General features: G+C 44.9%; 1 protein-coding gene across 1 annotated transcript in view; it reads right to left on the reverse strand.

Annotated features, from left to right (window-relative positions):
- The window catches only part of PLCL2 (phospholipase C like 2), a 112,570-nt gene that overhangs the window by 25,510 nt on the left and 63,973 nt on the right, over positions 1-23,087 (reverse strand). The window contains exons 3-4 of the mRNA XM_064166944.1: positions 19,189-21,675; positions 15,198-15,401 (exon numbers count right to left, since the gene is read on the reverse strand). Of these exons, the coding sequence (XP_064023014.1) occupies positions 15,198-15,401; positions 19,189-21,675 (2,691 nt within the window). The remainder of the gene's footprint in view (positions 1-15,197; positions 15,402-19,188; positions 21,676-23,087) is intronic.

The raw sequence follows: 23,087 nt of genomic DNA on the forward strand, positions 1-23,087 counted from the left end.
CCAGAGCTGGCTGAGGCTAGTCTGGGTAATTTCCAAAGTGTGGGGGGGCAGGGAACACCCAAACCATCACACATACACATAAAAAAAAAGTCAATCTATCCTCTTTCTCAGCAGAGCTCTGGAATGGGCTGCCCAGGGAGGTGGTGGAGTTGCCATCCCTGGAGGTGATGAAGCAAAGCCTGGCTGAGGCACTTAGTGCCATGGTCTGGTTGACTGGACAGGGCTGGGTGCTAGGTTGGCCTGGATGATCTTGGAGGTCTCTTCCAACCTGGTTGATTCTATGACAATTACAGAAGACTCAAAAGAGCCTACACTTGCCCAGCCTAGCCTTTAGGCTTATTTTTCATATTACAAAGCATTGTTAAGGCTGTTTTGTTGTTTTATGAAAGAGATTAAGTGCTCTGAACTAACACTGTGTATGTCTGCACATGTATGCAAGCACTCACACACATGTACATATGCATATATTTGAGAGCATTCACTCAAATTGAGACAAATTTGAACAACTAAAGATCTGTTTCCACTGGGCTGGTGAAAACAGGTCTGCCAGTAGAGGATAGAACATCCCATTTATGCTCCCAGCTTAGGGAAAAGACACAGACTGAACTGAACCCTGCATATTTAAATCAGATTTGATAAAGAATACAAACCTTGAGAAAGAAATCTTTTCTTTAGACTGGGATTAATTAGTATCTCAGCATGTGGAACCAGTTGGTAGCACACCAAGAGAGAAACCAACCACACTTTAAAATGAAAAGCACAGTCAATGATGAACTGTGTCTGACTGATGAAACTCAGGGAGTGAAAACACCTTCACTGGCAGAGTTGCAACACCAAGGATGAACTTAATTGTTATGAAGTGCACCACACATTTACACTTTGAAACCTTTGAGTGTGTTGCCAGTCCTGTTAGAGAGAGATTCCAACAATAAAAGCAACTTTTACAGGAGGTATCAACCAAATCTGTATCTCTCTCCACAAAATGCTGCTCACATTCACCTTTCATTTCAAACCTCAGCAAACTAGAAACACTTCTAAATCCAAACTACACCACTTCTGAAAACAGTTCAGCATCAGGTGGCCAAACTCATGCTCTTCACAGTGCAATAAAAATGTAATTGGCATTTTACAGGCATTTTATTAAGTCCAGAATAGTACCAATAGAATCAGTAGAAAACAGAAAAAGAAACACAGAGCATCCCAAATTACAACAAATAGTATCTACATCACTTCAAATGATGTGTGTGAGTCAGAGTCTGGAGTCACTACCATTGCCCCAGGCAGTAAGAGTAAGGGAAGGAACTCTGGTAGGGGAGTCTGGAGTCACTACCATTGCCCCAGGCAGTAAGAGTAAGGGAAGGAATTCTGGTAGGAGAGTCTGGAGTCACTACCATTGCCCCAGGCAGTAAGAGTAAGGGAAGGAACTCTGGTAGGGGAGTCTGGAGTCACTACCATTGCCCCAGGCACTAACAGTAAGGGAAGGAACTCTGGTAGGAGAGTCTGGAGTCACTACCATTGCCCCAAGCACTAACAGTAAGGGAAGGAACTCTGGTAGGAGAGAGTCTGGAATCACTACCATTGCCCCAGGCACTAACAGTTAGGGAAGGAACTCTGGTAGGAGAGTCTGGAGTCACTACCATTGCCCCAAGCACTAACAGTAAGGGAAGGAACTCTGGTAGGAGAGTCTGGAGTCACTACCATTGCCCCAGGCACCAACAGTAAGGGAAGGAACTCTGGTAGGAGAGTCTGGAGTCACTACCATTGCCCCAAGCAGTAACAGTAAGGGAAGGAACTGTGGTAGGAGAGAGTCTGGAGTCACTACCATTGCCCCAAGCAGTAAGAGTAAGGGAAGGAACTCTGGTAGGAGAGAGTCTGGAGTCACTACCATTGCCCCAAGCACTAACAGTAAGGGAAGGAACTCTGGTAGGAGAGAGTCTGGAGTCACTACCATTGCCCCAGGCACTAACAGTAAGGGAAGGAACTCTGGTAGGAGAGAGTCTGGAGTCACTACCATTGCCACAAGCACTAACAGTAAGGGAAGGAACTCTGGTAGGAGAGTCTGGAGTCACTACCATTGCCCCAAGCACTAACAGTAAGGGAAGGAACTGTGGTAGGAGAGTCTGGAGTCACTACCATTGCCCCAAGCACTAACAGTAAGAGAAGGAACTCTGGTAGGAGAGAGTCTGGAGTCACTACCATTGCCCCAAGCACTAACAGTAAGGGAAGGAACTCTGGTAGGAGAGAGTCTGGAGTCACTACCATTGCCCCAAGCAGTAAGAGTAAGGGAAGGAACTCTGGTAGGAGAGAGTCTGGAGTCACTACCATTGTCCCAAGAAGGAATTCTGGTAGGGACAGCACATAACCAATCCTATTCTAAAGAACCATGACACAGACTGGGAACTCAAACAAAGTATGCTCAGTTCTAATAAATATATGTAAGCTCTTTAGCAAACTCCTTGTCTATACTGGAAATTATTTCTCCACCTATGAAAAAAAATAAGAAAAAAAGAAATATTTGACACATAAACACAAGTTCCAGGTTGGAAGGGACCTCAGGAAGTCATCTAGCCCAACTGCCTCTGCTCAAGCGGGGTCACCTGCTCAAGGTTGCCTAGCAACACATCCAGAGAGCTTCTGAATATCTGCAAGGATGGAGACTGCACAGCTTTCCTGTACGATGTGTTCCCATGTCTGGTCACTTCCAGACTAAAGTGTTTGCTGATGTTCAGAGCCTCCTGCATTTCAGCCTGTGCCTACTAGCCTTCTCACTACCATGAAGAGCCTGGCTCCTTTTTACACCATCCCTTCAGATATTTACACACATTGCTGAGACTCTCTGAGCCTTCTCCTATCCAAGCTTTCAGACCTTCTTCATAGGAGAGATGACAGAATCACAGAATGGTTTAGGTTGGAAGGGACTTCAAAGATCATCCAGTTCCAACCTCCTGCCATTGGTAGGGACACCTCCCACCAGAACAGGTCACTCAAGGTCTCATCCAACCTGGTCTTGTACACCTCTAGGGAGGGAGCAGCCACAACCTCCCTGGGCAACCTGTGCCAGTGTCTCACCACCCTCACTGCAAACAACCCTTTCCTAACATCTACTTTGAATCTCCCTTCTGCCACTTTAAACCCATTACCCCTTGTCCTGTCATTGCAAGACCTTGTAAATAGTCCCTCCCCAGCCTTCCTGTAGCCCCCTTCAGATACTGGAAGGCCACTGTAAGGTATCCTCAAAGCCTTCTCTTCTCCAGGCTGCAGAGCCCAGTTCTTGTAGCCTGTCCTCATAGCAGAGCTGCTCCAATTCCTTCATCACCTTCATGGCCCTTCATTAGATTCTCTCTGCCATGTCATTCACATGCACTAGAGCACACAGCACTGGCCACTGCACTACAGGGGTGGCTTCACCACTGGCAAACAGAGGCAAAGGCTTCACTTCCCTTGAGCAGAACATGCAGCATGTGCTCTATCACTGAATATTACATTTACAGCACAGTGCACTGCAGGAGCAGAAAAGATGAAATCCACTTACAAGGCATCATCTGTTCTTAATTCTGCAGTATCCCCAAATGAATTAAGTTCCTACAGTTCAAGAAAATTCACCAAACAGCCCACAAATCCTTCATTAAAAAGTCTTCTGTCCTCTCTTAATTCTTCATAAGTATTTCCAAAAGGCTAGGCTGAAGACTGAGTATACAAAGTCATCAGCACCTTGAGTGCTGTGTCCAGTTCTGGGCTCCTCAATTCAAGAGAGATGCTGAGATACTGGAATGTGTCCAGAGAAGGGCAACAAAGCTGGTGAGGGGCCTGGAGCACAAACCCTATGAGGAGAGGCTGAGGGAGCTGGGGGTGTGCAGCCTGCAGAAGAGGAGGCTCAGGGTAAAGTTCATTGCTGCCTGCAGCTCCCTGAAGGGAGTCTATAGCCAGGTGGGGTTGGTCTCTTCTGCCAGGCAAGCAGCAACAGAACAAGGGGACACAGTCTCAAGTTGAGCCAGGGGAGGTCTAGGCTGGATGTTGTTAGGAAGTTGTTGTCAGAGAGAGTGATTGGCATTGGAATGGGCTGCCCAGGGAGGTGGTGGAGTCAACATCCCTGGAGGTGTCATCCAATGCAGCTGATTCTGACTCTAAACTATGCAAACAATGACATTGATCACTCTTAAATCCAACAGACATTTCTCCTTCTTTCCTGACACTCTGGCCGTTGTTACATCAAAATGATTTTCACCATTCTAAAACTAAATCTGGTGGAATGAAACTACTCTGCAACAAGTGGACAACAAGGATGCACATATGCATGAAAAATCTGTGAAGAAGCAGTACTTGATCATCCTTGTGAGAAAATTAACAGGCAGTGTTATTTACGCTAAACACGTCAGTAGCAGTTCCATTACACACTATTTTACACATAAGAGGAGTCAAAAAGACAAAGAGAGGAATAAGGATTTATTGAGAAAAAGACTACTGATGGAAACAGAGAGTAGATGCTATGCATCTTTTAAGCTCTTCCATGTGCACTCTGTTGGACAGAGTCTGCTCAGCAAGGCTGCTGACGACACCAAGCTGGGAGGCTTGGCTGAGACAGCTGCAGGCTGTGTGGCCATCCAGAGAGACCTGCACAGACTGAGAGCTGGGCACAGAAGGACCAGATGAGGTTCAACAAGAACAGGTATAGAGGCTTTACACAGAAGACTGGAATATTGTTAGTCCTTGCTTCTACACTCAAGAGAATAACTGCATAATAACAAGGAAGCTTGTTAAAGCCAAAAGGTAAGAAATAACCAAAAGAACAGACATCAGAGCTGCTCTAAAGGTGTGACACAGTAGGCTTGAACTAAATACAGACAACTTACTGAACTAAATATATATAACAAGTGCAGAGTCCTGCATCTGGGGAGGAATAACAAACTCCACCAGCACAGGCTGGGAGGTGATCTGCTGGAGAGCAGCCCTGTGGAGAGGGTCCTGGGGGTCCTGGGGGCTAACAAGTTACCCATGGCACAGCAATGTGCCCTTGTGGCCAAGAAGGCCAATGGGATCCTGGGGTGTATTAGGAAGAGTGTGTCCAGCAGATCAAGGGAGGTTCTCCTCCCCCTCTACTCTGCCCTACTGAGACCTCATCTTGAGTATTGTGTTCAGTTTTGGGCTCCCCAGTTTAAGAGGGACAGGGATCTGCTGGAGAGGGTCCAGCAGAGTGATAGGAGGATGATTAGGGGACAGGAGGGCATGGCTTATGAGGAGAGGCTGAGGGACCTGGGGCTGCTTAGTCTGGAGAAGAGAAGACTGAGAGGGGATTTGATAAATGTTTTTAAGTGTCTGAGGGCTGCCAGGAGCAGGGGGACAGGCTCTGCTCACTGCTCCCTGGGATAGGACAAGGAGCCATGGGTGTAAGCTGCAGCACAGGAGGTTCCACCTCAACACAAGGGGGAACTTCTTTATTGTAAGGGTCCCAGAGCCCTGGCACAGGCTGCCCAGAGAAGCTGTGGAGTCTCCTTCTCTGGAGACATCCAAGGCCTGTCTGGATGTGTTCCTCTGTGATCTGAGCTAGATTGTGTGGTCCTGCTGTGGGAGGGCAGTTGGACTGGATGATCTCCTTGGGTCCCTTCCCACCCCTAACATCCTGTGCTCCTGTGACTATGTCAGGAACAGGACAGTACACTTGATGAACACTTCTTAAGTATTATTTTATACTATTATGGACTCAACCATTAGCCACAACTGAACTGGGGAGAGGTTACAAAATACTCTTAAAAAATGAAGAAATATTTACTTCCCAACAGCATCAAGTTGTCAGCATTTGAGCTTTTCAATCAATGTAGAACAGTTCATACTTCACAGCACTCAGCAACCGAGTCTAAATATCCAAAATTAGATGTTTGTTCCTGCCCTCGTGGACTGAAAAGCTCCACATAAGCTGAAGTTATCATCTGCAGCTTTGTTTTTGGAAGCATAATTGCAAGCCTCAGTTTAGAATGGCTGCTCTGTTAGAAAACAGGAAAAACCTGATAATAAGCAATACAACTCTTCGTGAAGAAACTCCTGAAGCTATGTTTTCCATCACTACTTTTGTTTTCCACCACTAATTTTGTTTTCCACCACTAATTTTGTTTTCCATCATTTTTTGTGACAGACTAGCAACTGTTCAATCAGTAAATATATAAATTAATGATAAAATCCAAGATCTAACAGTACCATAATGTATTAAACATGGCAAAATCCATTACCTGGGCTACCTGGGGACAGAGTGGCTGGAGAGCAGCCAGGAAGAAAGGGACCTGGGGGTGCTGGTAGAGAGTAGCTGAAGATGAGGCAGCAGTGTGCCCAGGTGGCCAAGAGAGCCAATGGCATCCTGGGCTGCATCAGGAACAGTGTGGCCAGTAGGACAAGGGAGGTTATTCTGCCCCTGTGCTCAGCACTGCTCAGGCCACACCTTGAGTGCTGTGTCCAGTTCTGGGCTCCTCAATTCAAGAGAGATGTTGAGGTGCTGGAAGGTGTCCAGAGAAGGGCAACAAAGCTGGTGAGGGGCCTGGAACACAAACCCTATGAGGAGAGGCTGAGAGAGGTGGGGGTGTGCAGCCTGGAGGAGACTCAGGAGTGACCTCATTGCTGTCTACAACTACCTGAAGGGAGGTTGTAGCCAGGTGGGGTTGGGCTCTTCTGCCAGGCAAGCAGCAACAGAACAAGGTGACACAGTCTCAAATTGTTCCAGGGGAGGTCTAGGCTGGATGTTAGGAGGAGGTTCCTGCCAGAGAGAGTGATTGGCATTGGAATGGGTTGCTCAGGGAGGTGGTGGAGTCACCATCCCTGGGGGTGTTGAAGAAAAGCCTGGCTGAGGCACTTAGTCCCATTGTCTGGTTGATTGTCTAGGGCTAGGTTGGACAGGATGAGCTTGGAGGTCTCTTCCAACCTGGTTGATTCTATGATTCTATTCTATGATTCTATGATCTGCAATATTAAATTGCAATCAAACATGCATGTTTTCCCTTAGATTTCTTCATGGTTGAACTGTCTCCATTTATCACCCAAATAAAGACAGTTCTCACTCTGCAGAGATGTAACAATGATAGCAAACATATCACACAGAGTCAGAGGCAATAACAGAAATAGTGAGACACTGTCTGTTATTAGCATTCAAATGCTGCATTTACATTGCCAACTCTGAACGTTGCTGTTTTAACACACAGTGTAACCATTCACCACTAAGGAAGTTGTTCACACTCTAGGCACCCACATAGCCTGTGGGAATGCAAAGTGAAGAAGGATAACAACAGGGGGATACTGACCTTGGTTCCCACCAGCTGCTGGCTACCTTATCCCAGAAGGGATAGATAGCAAACACCTTGTTAATAGGGAAAACAAGGCATGGTGTATGCTGATGGAGTGGGTTGGCCTTGACTAATTATGCTAATGTGTAGTCTGTACCTTATGCCCTGAGGGATATATTGAGAGCTGACGTGATCAATAAAGGTCTCTGGCATAATTCACATTGAATCATCTGGAGGCCATGTGGCACTGCCTTGATCACATTGATCTGTGGGGCCTTGACACGTTCCTAATCAAGGTTTCTGCAACAATACCCCACATGCTGATGATCTTTGCAAATCTGGGAGCAATATTAAGCCATGCATCTTCCAGAGTACTTAGCTGTTTTAGCTAGATCAAAGTCAGCTGAGCTACACTGACTATTTCTAATCCACTTAGTGGAAAAACATATCCTAATACACAAATCAACATAAGCAGCTGCCTTTAACAGTTCTTTTCCTGTTGGAATATCAGGTTAGGGTCAATATTTACTCCAGCTATCAGAGTTAAGAATTTTAAAAGACTAAAAATGCAATAGCAGCTTCATTTCAATATGAGCATTTGAAAAGAGACATTGTCAAATGCTTTTCAAAGTACAACCAATCTTCCATGTGTACAGGCTTCTTATCATAGAATCATAGAATCAACCAGGTTGGAAGAGACCTCCAAGATCATCCAGGCCAACCTAGCACCCAGCCCTGGCCAATCAACCAGATCATGGCACTAAGTGCCTCAGCCAGGCTTTTCACAGTATCACAGTATCACCAAAGTTGGAAGAGACCTCACAGATCATCGAGTCCAACCCTTTACCACAGAGCTCAAGGCCAGACCATGGCACCAAGTGCCACGTCCAATCCTGCCTTGAACAGCTCCAGGGACGGCGACTCCACCACCTCCCCGGGCAGCCCATTCCAGTGTCCAATGACTCTCTCAGGGAAGAACTTTCTCCTCACCTCCAGCCTAAATTTCCCCTGGCGCAGCCTGAGGCTGTGTCCTCTTGTTCTGGTGCTGGCCACCTGAGAGAAGAGAGCAACCTCCTCCTGGCCACAACCTCCCCTCAGGTAGTTGTAGACAGCAATAAGGTCTCCCCTGAGCCTCCTCTTCTCCAGGCTAACCAATCCCAGCTCCCTCAGCCTCTCCTCGTAGGGCTGTGCTCAAGGCCTCTCCCCAGCCTCGTTGCCCTTCTCTGGACACGCTCAAGCATCTCAATGTCCCTCCTAAACTGGGGGGCCCAGAACTGAACACAGCACTCAAGGTGTGGTCTAACCAGTGCAGAGTCCAGGGGCAGAATGACCTCCCTGCTCCTGCTGACCACACCATTGCTGATGCAGGCCAGGATGCCATTTCTTCAACACCTCCAGGGACGGCGACTCCACCACCACCCTGGGCAGCCCATTCCAATGCCAATCACTCTCTCTGGCAGGAACTTCCTTCTTACATCCAGCCTAGACCTCCCCTGGCACAGCTTGAGACTGTCCCCCCTTGTTCTGTTGCTGCTTGCCTGGCAGAAGAGACCAACTCCACCTGGCTACAGCCTCCCTTCAGGTAGTTGTAGACAGCAATGAGGTCATTGACCTCAAAGAACTCCAAGAGCTTAATGAGCTCCTCACTTTATGAAAGCTGTGCTGACTCTTCCCTAGCACAGCATGCTTCCCCATGTTTCCTCTAGTTTTCTCCCTCAAAACAGTTCCCATCCATTTTCACAGTACAGATGTCTGCCTGTCTGATCTGTAATTTCATGATATTCCCTGGAAACTTCTTAAAACACTGGCACCACACTAACAACTTCAAGAGTCAGTTTTAAGTGAGAGGATACACACAACGATTAGCAGTTTGGATATATCAGCTCCTGAGAAACTCTGAATGAACACTGCCCCTTTCTCAATTATTTCCCTCGGTCATTTCACCTTTCCTATGCAATATCTTCTATTGGCATTTCAGTTAGAGATGAATTCTCCAATGAATCCTTCCTGAACAAGTAGTTTATGTGAAACTGTAATCTCCACAGGTAAATGGATGCAAAAACTGATTTGGTGTTGTGGCTTTAATTAATTTCACAGGCTCACAGGCTATTAGGGGTTGGAAGGGACCCAAGGAGATCATCCAGTCCAACCCCCCTGCCAGAGCAGGACAATGCTATCTAACACAGATCACAGAGGAACACATCCAGACAGGCCTTGAAAGGCTCCAGAGAAGGAGACTCCACAACCTCTCTGAGCAGCCTGTGCCAGTGCTCTGGGACCCTCACAGTAAAGAAGTTCCCCCTTGTGTTGAGGCAGAAGCTCTTTTGCTGCAGCTTACACCCATTGCTCCTTGTCCTATCCCAGGCAGCAGTGAGCAGAGCCTGTCCCCCCTCTCCTGGCAGCCCTCAGATACTTATAAACATTTATCAAATCCCCTCTCAGTCTTCTCTTCTCCAGACTAAACAGCCCCAGGTCCCTCAGCCTCTCCTCATCAGCCATGTCCTCCAGTCCCCTCATCATCCTCGCAGCCCTCCGCTGGTCCCTCTCCAGCAGATCCCCATCCCTCCTAAACTGGGGAGCCCAAAACCAAACACAGTATTCAAGATGAGGTCTCAGCAGGCCAGAGTAGAGGGGGAGGAGAACCTCCTTTGATCTGCTGGACACACTCTTCCTAATACACCCCAAGATCCATCCCATCAGCCTTCTTTGCTCCTAATGATCAGTAGTTTAAATGAGCGAACAATGAGGTAAACCCGACTGAAATTTACCCTAACCCCTAACCCTAAATCTAACCCTAATGAGCTTCTAATTATCAATCACACGGTGTTTTCCAGTTTACTACCTTTGCTCCATTTTATTACCACTCGTTTTCATCATCTCACCCCCACCCCCAATAAACACAGCATGGTTCTCAAGTGTATCAGTACAGTCTGCATACAAAATCTGATTGGATTTGGATCAAATACAGTCCTCCTACACTGTAGTAGTCTGCAGACATTTTAAATTACAACACAACCTCAACAAGCAAAATACCCAAGACCATACCATCAGAAACTAAAAAAAAAATAACCCTGATCTAGCAGCATTATTTAATTAGGACTTAATAAGATTTAATCCTATTTTTTGTTGCAGCATTGCTTTATCTTCTTTCACACAAGCACAATTCATTGCCCTTTCTGTGTCAGGTTTTCTCTCAGAGGTAAATGCCTGCTTGCAAAGTTCAGAAAAACCTTAACATCACCAGATGGGACAATTCATCCTCCACTAAGGTAGACCACAGGCTCACAGGATGTTAGGGGTTGCAAGGGACCCAAGGAGATCATCAAGTCCAAGCTCCCTGCCAGAGCAGTCAAGCTCTCAACAACATCTGACTTCATTTGTGCAATCCTCTTTGTACAAGATCTTTGCATTGCTTTTATACTCATCACTGAATAATGCTGCAGACTTAAGATAGTTGGGGTTTTTTTTTGGTTGCCATAGCATAGCTTTTGAAAGTTGACTTACTGCTTATCTTAAAGGTTACAAGACATTACAAGAAAACCAAACATGCAATGGTGTGGAAGAGGCACTTGCCTTAACTCCAAGCTTCAGTCTGCAGCACTGATCAGTGATGAGTGTGATGACACCAACAGAGTGCATGCTGAAGTATCACATTAAGGAAGCTGAAGTTCATGAACAAGAGGGAAAAAACAAAACATTGTTAAACAGTGAAAAAATGTTAAGGTGAAAAATACTCAGGGGCATGGAGAAGCTAAAGAAAAATACACAACTTAAACATCTTCCTCAAAAATTTCTGGTTATATTTATTGTCATTACTCTGAAAAGACATCTCAGCTCTTAAAACATGGATAAAAGCAAAAGATCCTTTTATTTCCTAGGTAAACTTCTGGTTCCAACAATGCTGGTGACAAATGATCCATCTGAGTGAAAAACAGTGTATCACCCCATGAATTGCACTAGCCTTTATTAATGACAGCTTCTCCATTAAGGCTGTAGCAAACACTAACAATTTAAAAGCTGTTTATGTGTAAAAGATCCAAATACTAGTGATAATTACACTAATTAACTAATTTACTGTTTCCCCCTTTAAAAAATGTAGGTACTTGTGCTATACTGAAGATATCCCCACCCTTCCACATCTCTCTGCTCTCTTATTTGTAATGACTTCAATGTGGACTGACCATCCACTCTAAAGATCTTAGCCTTTCTCATTTCACAGAGCACTGATGAGTCCTTTAAGCATTCACGATGTAAACAAATCCTGACCAACTAAAAATCTTGGCCAAATATTGCTTTTGGTGTTTGTTATCATGCTACAAAAAAAGCAGATTATTTCTGGCTAATAAGAATCCCTTCAATAGCCAAAACCACCTCACAATCCTGAAACAGTACACATTGAGAACATCATTATGTGTGCCACATTGAGAATGCACAGTCTATGTAACCATAGTGCTAATTAGGGTATGTTTAATAAACATTTACCACAATCTCTGTTGTCAACCTGATTTCATACTTGTTCGAAATCACAGAATCATAGAATCAACCAGGTTGGAGGAGACCTCCAAGATCATCCAGGCCAACCTAGCACCCAGCCCTAGCCAATCAACCAGATCATGGCACTAAGTGCCTCAGCCAGGCTTTGCTTCAACACCTCCAGGGATGGTGAATCCACCACCTCCCTGGGCAGCCCATTTCAGTGCCAATCACTCTCTCTGCCAACAACTTCCTCCTAACTTCCAACCTATAACTCCCCCAGCACAACTTGAGACTGTGTCCCCTTGTTCTGTTGCTGCTTGCCTCGCAGAAGAGACCAACCCCACCTGGCTACAACCTCCTTTCAGGTAGTTGTAGACAGCAATGAGATCTGTCCTGAGCCTCCTCTTCTCCAGCTTACTATAGCTTAATAACTATTAAGATGTTTTACTACATCAGAACTCTGTCAGAGACACCTCCATCAACAAGACAGAACTTCATTACACAGGCATTACAGGTGCAATCACAACAATCAAACTTGTTTGCATTTTAACTACAGTGACAGCCATTAAGCTACTCTAAGAGGATATATCACTGTATTCTGGTAACTGCTGCCATCCAAATCAAATTCTGTTCCATTTATATCACCACTGAAGAATACAACCTTTACCTAAATTGCCAATTACCAATGAGGGCTTTTTGGTCATCAGTCTGGCATTTTTCTCAAGCAAGTTTTTCTTTAGAAAGGGGTTTAAAGGAACTGGGTTACTTAGAATCACAGAATCAACCAGGTTGGAAGAGACCTCCAATATCGTCCAGGCCAACCTAGCACCCAGTCCTAGACAGTCAACCAGACCATGGCACTAAGTGCCTCAGCCAGGCTTTGCTTCAACACCTCCAGGGATGGTGACTCCACCACCTCCCTGGGCAGCCCATTCCAATGCCAATCACTCTCTCTGTCAAGAACTTCCTCCTAACATCCAGCCCATACCCCCCCTCCCTGGCACAACTTGAGACTCGATTCTTTTCCTTCACTTTTCTTCTTCAAAGTGCAAGGTCTGTTTCTGAAACAGTGACTTGACCCTGCCAGGTGAGGCTTCTCATTGCAGTGCACAGAAATAAATTGACACTAGAGATGTTTACTTTTTGTCAAGCCATACATCAAATCAAAGAAAGCATTAAAGAGACAAATAAACAGATAAATCAATGCACAATTACTCTGCACCAGATTACTTCAGTAAAGGACATTACCACCCAAAATATTTTGCCTTTTTTCATAGAATCAACCAGGTTGGAAGGGACTTTAATGCAAGGCATATGTAAATGAGTATTTCTTGGTGTATTAGTTTTTCCTTCCTTGTTGCAGAATGTTCAGTTTCCCATCTCTAAAGATACAGTTTACATATTTAATGATGTATAGGGGCTGAAGTTAACATTACAGCTGGTTACAGAGGTAAAAAAAACCCAAGCCAAAGAGATCTAAAAGAAAGATACACCGAAAGAAAATGAAAAAGCTTGTGTAGATTCAACACTTGAAGATGCTTTATAAGCACTACAATTCATAAAAGCAGCTTCCAAGGGTTTTTTTATTCTATGTTGAGACAAAGCCAAAAGAAATCAAGGTCCATAAACTGGGAAATGCAAGCGACAAATTAAGGTAAGATATAATTGCACAAACAGTGTCAAGTTACCACAAAACAGGTACATCAATCATAGAATCAACCAGGTTGGAAGAGACCCCCAAGAACATCCAGTCCAACCTAGCACCCAGCCCTAGCCAGTCAACCAGACCATGGCACTAAGTGCCTCAGCCAGGCTTTGCTTCAACACCTCCAGTGACAGCAACTCCACCACCTCCCTGGGCAGCCCATTCCAATGCCAATCACTCTCTCTGACAACAACTTCCTCCTAACATCCAGCCTACACTGACCCCGGCACAACTTGAGACTGTGTCCCCTTGTTCTGTTGCTGCTTGCCTGGCAGAAGAGACCAACCCCACCTGGCTACAGCCTCCCTTCAGGTAGTTGTAGACAGCAATGAGCTCTGTCCTGAGCCTCCTCTTCTGCAGGCTGCACACCCCCAGCTCCCTCAGCTTCTCTTCACAGGGCTGTGCTCCAGGCCTCTCACCAGCTTCGTCACCCTTCTCTGGACACATTCCAGCATCTCTCTTGAATTGAGGAGCCCAGAACTGGATACAGTACTCAAGGTGTGGCCTGGCCAGTGCTGAGTACAGGGGCAGAATAACCTCCCTTGTCCTACTGGCCATGCTGTTAATGTGGGTGGATTTGCTAACAGAAGACATGAACTGATAAACATGAGCAACCTGTGCTGCGGAGTGTCCTTGAGCCCATGCCGGAGGCAGGGACTAAGACAGTGAAGCATACTCCCCCATGCAGCTGCCAGGAGGCAGGGTCACAGTATCACAGTATCATCAGGGTTGGAAGAGACCTCACAGATCATCAGGTCCAACCCTTTACCACAGAGCTCAAGGCCAGACCATGGCACCAAGTGCCACGTCCAATCCTGCCTTGAACAGCTCCAGGGACGGCGACTCCACCACCTCCCCGGGCAGCCCATTCCAGTGCCCAATGACTCTCTCAGGGAAGAACTTTCTCCTCACCTCCAGCCTAAATTTCCCCTGGCGCAGCCTGAGGCTGTGTCCTCTTGTTCTGGTGCTGGCCACCTGAGAGAAGAGAGCAACCTCCTCCTGGCCACAACCACCCCTCAGGTAGTTGCAGACAGCAATAAGGTCCCCCCTGAGCCTCCTCTTCTCCAGGCTAACCAATCCCAGCTCCCTCAGCCTCTCCTCGTAGGGCTGTGCTCAAGGCCTCTCCCCAGCCTCGTTGCCCTTCTCTGGACACGCTCAAGCATCTCAATGTCCCTCCTAAACTGGGGGGCCCAGAACTGAACACAGCACTCAAGGTGTGGTCTAACCAGTGCAGAGTACAGGTCTGCTGGCTGCAGGAGGCTGACCCTACAGGCTGTTTATATAAGTTTAACCTCTCTGTACCTCACACATAACCTTAAGCCCATCTGTACCTTAACTAAGCTAGCTACGCACGCCTCTTCCAAGTTAGCATACAAGTCACTGTATCACTGCAATAAATGGGAGAACAATGATATAACCATACTGGTGCTCGAATTGTTACTCTGGGGTGCAACACTGGCACATCAACGCATCCTCTTGACTTTAAATCCTCTTGATTATAGCCCACTTTGCCTTCTGAAGTGTACAAACACTTCAGTTTGGCGTGCAGTACATTAACCTCTGTGATTTACTCGGTATGAAAACACTATCAGTTGCTGTGCCTTCATGGGAATGACTTTCAAGCACGTGCAATGAAGCATGAAATAGGAAGCTGCAGATTAAAACAAACCTTTCAAAACAGACCTGGTGTCTTATAAAAACACAGCATAAAGTCTTCCAAATAGCATATCAAATAACCACAAAGGACTACTCACCGTGTCATAGGCTGTGACAATCTTTTTCAAGACCTCTGGAACAATGCCTTGGAGCTCCATAGTCGGATACTGATCGTTGAGATTCAGTACTACCAAGGGTGTATTATCAGGTCCAACCAAGCGCATAGACACTGCCAAAATGCACTGCATAAGATTTGCTACAGGAGAGAGGCCACATAATTCTTTGAATGAAACTACTGCGTTCTGTAAAAAGGAAAGAAAGAGTTGCCTTTGCAGTTAAATATAAATGTGAATGTCTCATTCTTTCAGGAAAAAAAATACTTCACTGTTATATAGTTAAGCTACAATGTGCAATTTCCACAGCTTTTTCCTGAAGGACTCAAAGAGTTTTCCAAAGCAATCAATATTAGACATATATTTTACCCCAAAAAAAATGATTAAAAAAACAAGTCATTCAATACCTGCCAGAGGTATTAAGGACAAGTGTGTCTGCTCTCTATGTAACCACAGCTATAAATTAATTCTGATCCATACAGGTTATATATTTTTTAAAAGTCTAAGGCCATCTCCATCTGATTTTCAAGAGAAACAAAGGATTAGGTGCTGAATGTCCCAAATAGGCAAAGTGAAGTGAAAGGAGGAATTGAGCCCATTTGTAACTTCAAACATACCTGAACTATAGTCCAGACGTGCTGTGGATCTGTTGGCTCCCATTTGGTGTGATTCACAAACCCAGCACTGCACTATGGATGTCATTCCTATCCCAGAACCACACTTAAGTGAATTTTAAAGGTACTTCAGTGTGCATATAAATTTGGTCCCTTTCCCTAGAATTGATTATAGTTATATTTTATGTTCAATATGGTAGAATATAAACCCACATGTTTAAGCTGGAAGAAAATTTCCAGCATTAGATATAAGATGTGACTCCCAAGTAGCCACAGAAATTCCATGATGGGAATATTCTCAGCACTGAAAAGAATTTAGGATTTTTGTACCAAGTGGGAGCTGGTGATCAGTGAGCAGGTCTGGAGTTTGTGTTCCTGTAGGAAACAAAAGCAAAAACATGGTATATTTAAGCTACAAATGTGCTCAGTGCTCCTTTCTCTCACTTCTTACCCAAGCAGGGTATTTGACACAGATTTTCACTTTAATCAAAACCACTTTCCATCTTTGCTGGCATGGTAAGTCTCATTCATGGACAAGTGTCTTAGAAAGGCATCATGCCCACCTAAATGCAAATAGGAATCTTAGATGGAATATTTTGCTGTCGTTTTATCAGACAAAACAGCCAAAGCAGGTTTCAAACCATGTACATCTGGCACATTCATGCAAAATTAGGTAAATATTAAATGATATCTACAACAGTCACAGTGTACTTTAAGCAAATGTTTAGCAGCATCTAGAAAGTGTTCAGGAAACACAAACTGCTGTAATTAACTGGACTACACCTTAATGACACAACGAAAGGTACTGAGAAGTCCATTCAAACAGATTTTCTTTGAGACAAACATAGTAGTTAAGCTATTATGAACAACGACTTTACAAAGAGGCAAACAAGGACCCAGAGAATGTATATATTAACTAATGGCAGGCAGGACAGAACTACAGCTTTAGCTCTTGCCTGTGCATTTCCAACCCTGTATCCAGAGACTGGCCCCCATGCTCTCAGGCAATTGAATCACATCCAGTTTATTCATCACGTTACACTTTTGCCAGTGATTGATAATTAACAAGTTATGACATCAGCTTTTATCATAGTAATGCAGTCATAGCACAGTAATGCAGTCATAGCATAGTAATGCAGTCACAGCATAGTAATGCATAGTAATCCTAACCAGAAAGAAGCAAAAAGGCTATTTGCACCCAGAGAAAACATTAAACTCACTTTTCTCTCCCTTCATTAAAACCAAAAAAAGACAATTTTGCCTTTTATAACCTGCCTTGTAGAGGAGCATTGTGATTCACAACAATTTTTTAATAACACAGAATTTAAGCAATATAGAAATGAAACAAACCTCACATTCTCTGACATAGTTAACTCGAGCACATCGTATGATGTCAGCAAAGCTATGTTATTTCCTTGTGTACCAAAAATACCTTCTTGATAGTATTTTGACAGGTAATGATGAATTTAGTTGATAGCACAACTTTCAAACACATTAAAATACATTTCACTACCTCATGTGCAAAGAAACCATGCTGTAGAGCCTGCTTTCAGTTATAGCAGTTCTGGAAAACACTGCAGCTTATAAAGAATGAAAGTAGCTACAAAACCTGCATGGTTTCCCTGTTTCCTTGAACTGTAGGTCCATCTCTGCCTTGAAAAGTGTCTTAAAATACAGTATCTTTTACATGACAGAATTCTAGTCTAGGTTAACTACAGGCTAAGTTAAGCCGTTTAATCATTCATGTAATGCTGACAAGACAAAGCAAGAGGATTTAACAGGTCACTTCACTTGAAATTATGATGCTTAATTTTATTGATCACTGCTAATATTCATAGAATCATAGAATCAGTCAGGCTTGGAAAGGACCACAAGGATCATTGAGTTCCAACCCCACTGCCATGCTCAGGGACACACTACCCTAGAGCAGGCTGCACACAGCCTCATCCAGCCTGGCTGTAAACACCTCCAGCCATGGGATCTCAACAACCTCCCTCGGCAACCCATTCCAGCCTCTCACCACTCTCATGCTCAACAACTTCCTCTTCACATCCAGTCTGAACCTACCAACCTCCAGCTTTGCTCCATTCCCCCTGGTCCTGTCACACTCTGATATCCTAAAAAGTCCTTCCCCAGCTTTTTTGTAGAGCCTCTTCAGATACTGGAAGGCCACAATAAGGTCACCTGGGAGCCTCCTCCAGACTGAACATCCCCAACCCTTTCAGTCTGTCCTCACAGGACAGAGTATTCCATCAGAGTTTATAGATAAAAGCCTTCCTAAATAAAACACTACTTTACAACTCACTTTGTCTAAAAGGGTTTAACTGCCTGGAACCTTTATTGAATCATAGAATCAACCAGGTTGGAAGAGACCTCCAAGATCATCCTGTCCAACCTAGCACCCAGCCCTAGCCAGTCAACCAGACCATGGCACTAAGTGCCTCAGCCAGGCTTTGCTTCAACACCTCCAGGGATGAAAACTCCACCACCTCCCTGGGCAGCCCATTCCAATGCCAATCACTCTCCCTGTCAAGAACTTCCTCCTAACATCCAGCCTATCCCAAACCACCCATAGCTTCAGTGAGATCTCTTGTCTTCCACAAAAACAAGCAGCTTGGTCTGTACTTTCTCCTGAAACACTACTTCCTTACTGCAAGTGACATTAAAGGTGAGGTTAATTTCTTCTAGATGATGCCTTCTAAAACCTTAGTGCTGTTTTCATATATTTCTAACATACTGTTGCTAAGAACTGCCTGGAAAGCAGACAGTCTTTCTGGAAGTATTGCCTTCTGTTTGAGGATTGCCAAAAACAGCTCCAAAACCTCTATGCCTTTCATGTAGAAGAGGTTTTCCAATAGGAGTAAAGTCTTCTCCTTCTATCAGCTGCCACAATTTCCTCTAGTGTCTATCCAACACTCAAAGGCAGGATGAGCCAACAGGGTTGAGAAGGAATGAGCTGCCCAGGGAGGTGGTGGAGTCACCATCCCTGGAGGTGTTGAAGCAAAGCCTGGCTGAGGCACTTAGTGCCATGGTCTAGTTGACTGGACAGGGCTGGGTGCTAGGTTGGCCTGGATGATCTTGGAGGTCTCTTCCAACCCGGTTGATTCTATAATTCTATATGATTCTATGACACTGGAGTGGTATTTCCAGTTCACGTTCACCAAACCAGACTTATGCATGGAGGCAGTGCGACACAGTATGATCTCTACGTCCGCTCTGACACGACGTCTATTTAAGGCTGTTCAGCACTAAGACTCAAATAGCATTAAAAACGCAACAAGACCCAAAAACATATATTCCATGGACACCATAATCCAAAACCACACACAAGAACTGGTAAATTCATCGTAAAAAAACTGTACCTGCATATTCTCTCTCAAATCCGTGGCATCTCGAATGGGCTGGAGAGCATTCTTGAACACTTCATCTACTGTTTTAATCCATAATGTTCTCATAGAAGCATATTCCCTTGATTTCTTGCCCTTCCTCACAGAGAGGCCCCGTTTATGAGGTTTCCCACCACCCCTTCGATTAGTAATGGCCACATGCACAAACAAGGAGGCATGTGCTAACATTTCACCAGTTAAAGACTGCAGAGGGACGTGCCGATAACCGGTCTGTAGACACTCAAAGGGAATAGTGTACTGCCCGATAAACTCGTCCCCAATGTAATCATCATCCAGCACTACAAAACGCACCATAGCTAGCTCTGGCAAATTTATTTGAAACTCAAAGCTTTCATCAAAAATTGGATTATCTCCATTCTGATGCATAGTTTTCGTCCTTTGCTCTGCACAGTCAGCAGGGATTCCATGTATTTCAACATAGATGTAAGGATCCACCACGTCACCTTTGGCACCTGATCCTTTGGGTTTAGGAAAGTTTTGCCCGCTTATTATTTTAATATGAAGCAGCTGAGGTGACACTCCGGGCACGGTGTCTTTTGTGTTTGCACTGAAGAAGGACACTTCCTCTCGCATGATAGCAGGACGGAGGACGTAGCCACAGTTGCCGTTCTGCCGAAACCAACCGATGTTAAGATCCATCATTAAGCCAGGCGTTTGAAAGTTCATCGCTACAATCTGGCAACCACACTTCCAAAAGTCCTGGGGGTTCATGTTACTGGAATCGATCCTCATAGGACTGGGGAAAACTCTGGCAAGGAAACGTTTGTTGTAATTTACAAAGTCTCCGGGGTTCTCATTGGCGTATTTGCTAGCGAGCACTTCGTTAAATGAGCACACTTCCCAGTACTTCTGGAGCTGAAAGGAAACTTGAAATTCTTTGAACTGCACAGACTTACATATGCTTACCAACTCAGAGAGCTCTTTGCAGAGCTGAAATCGTTTCCCCGTCATCGAGTTTTGCTGCTCTAGCCCCTCTTTCCCTACTCTCTGCGACATTTCTGCTCCTTCATCCTCATCTGTGACATCTCCCTCCAGACCAGAACAATTAGAGGAAAGCTTCTTTGCTTTAATTAGTATTTTCCCTTTAAGTGATTCTGGAGACGGAAGATAAGACTCTTCAATGTTTGGAGACTGTGTATGCAGTTTGTCCCCCAGAATTTTCTTCATGTGTTGCACCATCACTTTCTGCTGCTTAATAGAACAATGGTTTTCTAAACACAAAATGAGAGGGTATTCCGAAGCAAAAAATGCATACTTGTTAATGATGTCAATCACGCTACGGAAGACGATCTGCGATGTCATGGTATGCCCTGTGTAAATCACTGGCTCGTTATCCGGCCCGTCCCACACGTCCAGCTCCACGCTCCGACAGCCCATCTTGAGAGCGCGAATGTAGCCCGTGATGTCGGAAGGGCCACGAAACTGATCCTCTATCAAGTATGTGTTATGAGATGAATTTATAAAGTAATGAGACAAAGGCTGCTTCATATCTTGACAAACTTTCTTGTGCTCCGGATCGAATATGTGGCAGTCCGGTGAAGTAAGGTAATTCGTAAAGCCGTCTATAGAAAGACAACCTTTCTCCTGGCCCTCTTTGGCTGGCTCGTACTTCTGAATAATTCCAAGGCTTATTTCATCAGTGACGTGGGCCATACCCTGCTCTGCTTCTAAAAACATCATGAGGTCCTTGGTATCTAAGAACTCTTTATTGCTTGAGAACTGAACCAAGAGGAAATAGATTTCAGGTCTGGTACAAAGCTCGTGAAAAACTTCGATAAACTCTTCTTTTGTTACTTCGGTACCAGTTTTTTCCTTGGATCTATGTAGCTCCTTGAACTTTAGTTCGATTTTATTCGTTTTTAAACCAGGATTTAAGTCCTTTATAAACTGTACAGCATTACACAGGGGGATGTGTCCTGAATTCTCTACATCCGATGCACTGAACATCTGCGAAAGCCATGAAGTCCGCATATTGTCTTGAGTGCTTTCTATCATATCTAGAGTGTGCTTCCCGTAAGAAATCAGGTATCTTAAGCCAGTAACCCAAATATTTGCAACGTCTGCCGAGTTAGCCACAAGATCTAGCGACTCATAGTTCTCCCCATAGATAATAGAAAAAGCACAGTCTTCTGATATCTGGTCGTATATCCCATTGCTGCGAAAAATATCGGTGTTTTTCCCTGTTCTCACTTCTTTGATCGATTTAACATCGATCTTCGCTTTCTCAGAATCCTTTTTGGAAGGTTCCCAGCGTAGAGACTGCATATCTGCATCTAAAAGAAAGTATCGGTGATACACTCTGGAGTTGGAGCGGATCTTTTTGAGCTCAGAGCCTTCCACCATGGCGTTGATGCAGTCGCTTGCGCTGCTGATCTTCTTCTCGGTCGGCATGCTGCTGAACGACACAGTCTTCTTCCGCTCTCGCTTCTGTTTTGTACCATCCTGGTAAAAGAAGAGGGGAAGGAGAGGGGGAAAAAAAAAACCAACCCATGTATTAGTACAAATCTGTTCAAAATAGAAAGAGGTAATAATTTAAAGGTGAAAGTTCATGAAGTATTTTGGGGTTGGGCTCTTCTGCTGGTGAGGGCCCTGGAGCACAGCCTTGTGAGAAGAGGCTGAGGGAGCTGGGGGTGTGCAGCCTGCAGAAGAGGAGGCTCAGGGGTGACCTCATTGCTGTCTACAACTACCTGAAGGGAGGCTGTAGCCAGGTGGGGGTTGGGCTCTTCTGCCAGGCAGGCAGCAACAGAACAAGGGGACACAGTCTCAAGTTGTGCCGGGGGAGGTCTAGGCTGGATGTTAGGAGGAAGTTGTTGGCAGAGAGAGTGATTGGCATTGAAATGGGCTGCCCAGGGAGGTGGTGGAGTCACCATCCCTGGAGGTGTTGAAGCAAAGCCTGGCTGAGGCACTGAGTGCCACGGTCTAGGTGACTGGCTAGGGCTGGGTGCTAGGTTGGACTGGATGACCTTGGAGGTCTCTTCCAACCTGGTTGATTCTGTGATTCCAAAAGGAAATTCCTACTCCAATCATCACAAATAACAACAATGGATTACTATTCGTTCTTGCCTGTACATGTAATCTTCCACAATCCTGATTGTTTATAATTAAAGCAAGCTTTAAATGCTAAGGAAATAATAATCCTGTATAAATGCATTTTGTTTTAGCAGTCATAATCTGCTTAGAGAGATAATGGGTCCTCGGCCAAGGTGGTAGGAAGTAAGCTTTCCTCTGAGGCTTTCTACAGCCCTACAGATATGGCTGGACATTGTCAGTACAGAACACAACGCTTTAATGTCTTGCTGACAAAATCTCTGTGAACACCAAAGAAACATTAACATACAATTAACTACTTAAAATCTGTTAGACTTGGTCCTAAACCATGGATTGTTCTTCACAGAGAGAGTGATTGCCATTGGAATGGGCTGCCCAGGGAGGTAGTGGAGTTTTCATCCCTGGAGGTGTCCAAGCAAAGCCTGGCTGAGGCACTTAGTGCCATGGTCTGGTTGACTGGATAGGGCTGGGTGCTGGGTTGGACTGGATGATCTTGGAGGTCTCTTCCAACCTGGTTGATTCTATGATTCTATGAATCACAGAAACATTCCAGTTGGAAAAGACCCTTAGGATCACCAAGTTCAACCAATAACCTTACTCTGCAAGGTGCACCCTAAACCATATCCCCAAGCATCAAATCCAAACAACTTTTAAACACATCCAGGTTGGTGACTCCACCACCTCCCTTGGCAGCCCATTTCTGTGCCTGACCACTGTTTCCATGAAAATATTTTTCCTAATGTCCAGTCTAAACCTGTTGTAGCTTGAGGCCATTCCCTCTTGTTCTATCACTACTTACCTGTGAG

The sequence above is a fragment of the Pogoniulus pusillus genome, chromosome 28 (genome assembly GCF_015220805.1).
Source record: "Pogoniulus pusillus isolate bPogPus1 chromosome 28, bPogPus1.pri, whole genome shotgun sequence".
Lineage (NCBI taxonomy): Eukaryota > Metazoa > Chordata > Aves > Piciformes > Lybiidae > Pogoniulus > Pogoniulus pusillus.